Raw genomic sequence first — 3,804 nt, 5'->3', positions numbered from 1 at the left:
GCCACTGGCCCTCCACCGCCGAGTCCGTGCCATCGAGCCAAAAGTGTTGACCAGAATAACCTTAGGTTCCAATACATAAATGTGTATCTATATATATATACTTATATACATATATTTTTGTAAATAAATTATATATTTGTATATATATTTTTTTAATATAGTATATATATATGTGTATATATATATATTTTTTAATATAATATATATTTCTATATATTTCACAATTTCATACACACACATACACACACACACACACATATATATATATCATCATCATCATGGGACTGAATCAGTCCACTGCAGGATGTAGCCCTCTCCTAATCTTTTCCAACTTTGTCTGTCCAGTCTTATTTCCAGTCTTGGCCCCCAAAGTTCGTCACGCCATCATGTCATTGTTCTTTATGTTATCTATAGCCCAGTCTGTTACTTTTTTTGTCTGTGTCGTCCTGTTTCCGGCATATATGACCTGCCCATTGCCATTTCTACTTTTTGATGCTCCAAGGTATATCTTCCACTTTTGTCTGTTCCCTGATCCACGTCGCCCTCATCCGATCTCTTCGGCTAATTCCCAGCATCAACCTCTCCATCTCTCTCTGGGCACTTATTAGTTTCCTCTCCAGTAATTTGGTAGTAGTCCATGTTTCTGATCCACACACACGCACACGAGAGAGAAAGAGTATATGCATTATTATATTATTACGATTCCCTGAAATACCTACCGTAATCATAGATATAATAGACAATGTCCTTGAACTGAGTAGCAGTCAAAACAGCCGCCAGTTCTCCGCCCATCGAGTGGCACATCTGACGAGCTTCACTGTACTGTATATCGGCCATTGTTGCAAAAAAGAGGCACTTTTCCCCCACTGCCACATAAGGGTAAGTGCAAGTTGCGCGAACTGTGAAGGTTAATGTTTTTCAATGGATAAAATCTGATTTAGCTGCAGAGAAGTATATCAGGAAAATCTGTAACTACATTAATATAAACCCTGAATTTCCACATGCATGCACTCAAATACATGGTTGTGAGAGTGTGTAGTTTTAATCATTCCAGTATTTTTAGTCTTTATAGAAGTTCCAATTCCGATGAAAGCATTTATGACTGTTTATTTGACTTCCCACCCCTCCATTCAAGAGAATGATAGGAAATCATACCTTATTTGCATAGGTAATTTTGGAATTCTGAATTGCCCCCATCTGACTAACAGAGCATTTCTGCCTTATATTTCTCAGGCGTAGTTGGATGTGAGCAGGAATTCACAGGAGTGGCATTCCCTTGGAACTTTTAATAACTGATATGAGAGAGGTAATAGATGTAGAATCTATTGCGCTAATTGATACTTCTGACCACCTTACTCTAGATTGTAAGATCCAGCGGGACGTTCCAAAATTACCCAAACTAGACAAGCTTTCCTAAAGTCTAAGAATAATCAGGATGGTGATAGCATTGTTTGGAATGATGTTTATAATGTTCATTGTCCTGCTAATGCTCTGGACGTGTTATTGTCAGGAATCATAACGGGGTTCGTACCCTGTAAAACCTTTTCCACTTGATAAAGCATAGTTTATTGAATGATATCATTAGGCTTATAGGGACAAATACACTACCTATAATGCAAGAGAATTATTGTAAGGCGGTCTAGAACCTTACATTTAAACTGCAAATCACGAATAAGGTATCATTCGCAAATGCAAAAAAAAAAAAAAAAAAAAAAAAAAAAAAATATATGAATATGATAACTTTATTTGTAAATGTTTTTCTTTCATCCTGCCTCATTTTAGTACCATTCCCCTGTATGGTTTTCTGCTGCAGAGTCACACTTAATACTGCTTGATCGTTCTTTTGACTTCATTAAACTCCTTTTGTCTTAGAATTGAACAGTGGACATCATAAGAATACTGGGGCTCATCCAGTCTTTAATAAGAATGTAACTGATAATTCACATCCCCTCTATGAGCTTTTACCTGATTTTTTATCAATTTTCAAGTTACTAGAAGTTCCATGACCCTCCGTTCAATGACATTTGGTCTAAGTCGTCTACATCACAGGTCTTTAGATTTTTTTTTCTTTGTTTACAGCTTAGTACGCTTTGGAATAGACTGCCTTGAGAAAAGTGTAGCTTCTCCGACTCGTGATAAGCTTGAAAGTTCAACTAATATGTTTTTACTACGTAAATAACTGATGCTTTTCTATCTTCTCTTTCTTAGCTGTCTTTTGACATGTACTTACATCTATGTAGCCTACCATGGTAATAAAAATAGTTCACACAACTATGTTTAATTATGTATTTGGACTGAGCAGTATTGAATTATTTTAATAGATATTTGTATGCTAGGCCCAGAGTACCAGCCCACAGAACTGTTTGAATCTAAACACTATCAAATGTACAATAATTAAAACCATGCATAGTATCCAGAATAAATTCAAGTAATTTACTGAGTAAACAAAAACAGATATTAAATATGTAAAATCTGCATAATGACGTTGATACGTATTTACTCAAATTATATGTGTTGATGATAATTTTATCATAGACGAGTTATATATTCTCAGATATATGATATACTATTAGTTTTTGTATTGAGAAGCAAAATCTCTTGATGAGTGTGTTTTTGGTAAAATCAAGTATATATTGAGAAGACCTTTTCACTATATTGCTTCTTCAAGGCAGGAAGTAATAGCAAAATGTTTTTAAATTGCATGTTTTGTTTTTTTTGTTGTTGTTTTTTTTCAATTTTATATTCATAATTTGCTCAGCATGAAACCTATCAAACAATATACACTTATTCTGATGACCAAGGGGATCTTAAAATTGGAAAGGTATATGATGATTGTCTTTAAGTTACAGATTGGATTGTTAAATACAACGCTGGTAATAAACTAACAGAACATGATTTAAAAAAAAAAAAAAATAACATTATCTAAAGCACAAGAAAAGTAAAACAAACACAGAAACAATATTACCTCCAGAGAGATTTGCGAGCAGACATAATGTGATCACAGTTTGCCACATTGTGTAGTTGCTATGCTAACTATGAGAAACTTGTGTTGAAGGCCTTAATATATAGCTTGAACGAGGAAATAACAGGTGTTTTTTTTTCCCCGCGCATGAGAAGAGATAATGTTTTACAATACAATTTTGGGAGAAATGTTATCAATCAGTTCTCATTAGAGATAAGGAGAGAGGGATAAGGGTGGAGAGCAAGAGGGTATTCTTTTGAGGCTAGTACTAGGAATATTGATAATTATGTGTATATATGTGTGTGTGCGTGTGTGTGTGCGTGTGTGTGTCTGCGCGAGCGTGTGTGTGTGTGTGTGTGTGTGTGTGTGTGTGTGTGTGTGTGTGTGTATGTGTGTGTGTGTGTGTGTGTGTCGTGTGCGTGTGCGTGTGCGTGTGCGTGTGCGTATGTGTGTGTGTGTTTATTATAATATTGGAATCTAAAGCTGTTGAAACAAACAAACAAACAAACAAAATCAATAGAGAAAGTTCCTCCTTTCAAGAAACTCCTAATTACTCTATATTACTGTAGAATAATTTTGTAATTTACCGGCTATTCGAGTAAGCACAAAAATATGTTGATTTACGGCGGACGGCAAGTGGGAGAGGAAGAAGGAAAATAAGATTCACCTGAAAAAAAAGCACCTTTAACCACCGACATATTGAACGAACGTTGCCAAGACGGTGCTAAACGACGAACTGACATAAAGGCGATTGTCCGATTACCCACAGAAGCCGGAGTCGACCATAAAGACGGTGTTGCTGAGTAACCCTCCAGTTCGTTCGCGGTTCATTACCATGCGGG

At 35.9% G+C, this 3,804-nt stretch overlaps 1 protein-coding gene across 1 annotated transcript in view; it reads right to left on the bottom strand.

Annotated features, from left to right (window-relative positions):
* LOC125037615 (macrophage mannose receptor 1-like) overlaps window positions 1–3,022 on the bottom strand; it is a 4,219-nt gene extending 1,197 nt beyond the window's left edge. The window contains exons 1-3 of the mRNA XM_047630819.1: window positions 2,966–3,022; window positions 720–899; window positions 1–60 (exon numbers count right to left, since the gene is read on the bottom strand). The exon at window positions 1–60 is cut by the window's left edge and continues 192 nt beyond it. Of these exons, the coding sequence (XP_047486775.1) occupies window positions 1–60; window positions 720–899; window positions 2,966–3,014 (289 nt within the window). The 5' untranslated portion in view covers window positions 3,015–3,022. The remainder of the gene's footprint in view (window positions 61–719; window positions 900–2,965) is intronic.
* Window positions 3,023–3,804: the final 782 nt, after the last annotated feature.

Source organism: Penaeus chinensis, chromosome 23 (genome assembly GCF_019202785.1).
Source record: "Penaeus chinensis breed Huanghai No. 1 chromosome 23, ASM1920278v2, whole genome shotgun sequence".
Classification (NCBI taxonomy): domain Eukaryota; kingdom Metazoa; phylum Arthropoda; class Malacostraca; order Decapoda; family Penaeidae; genus Penaeus; species Penaeus chinensis.
The sequence above is the reverse complement of the archived record's forward strand: the minus strand, read 5'-3'. Positions and strand labels throughout refer to the sequence as shown.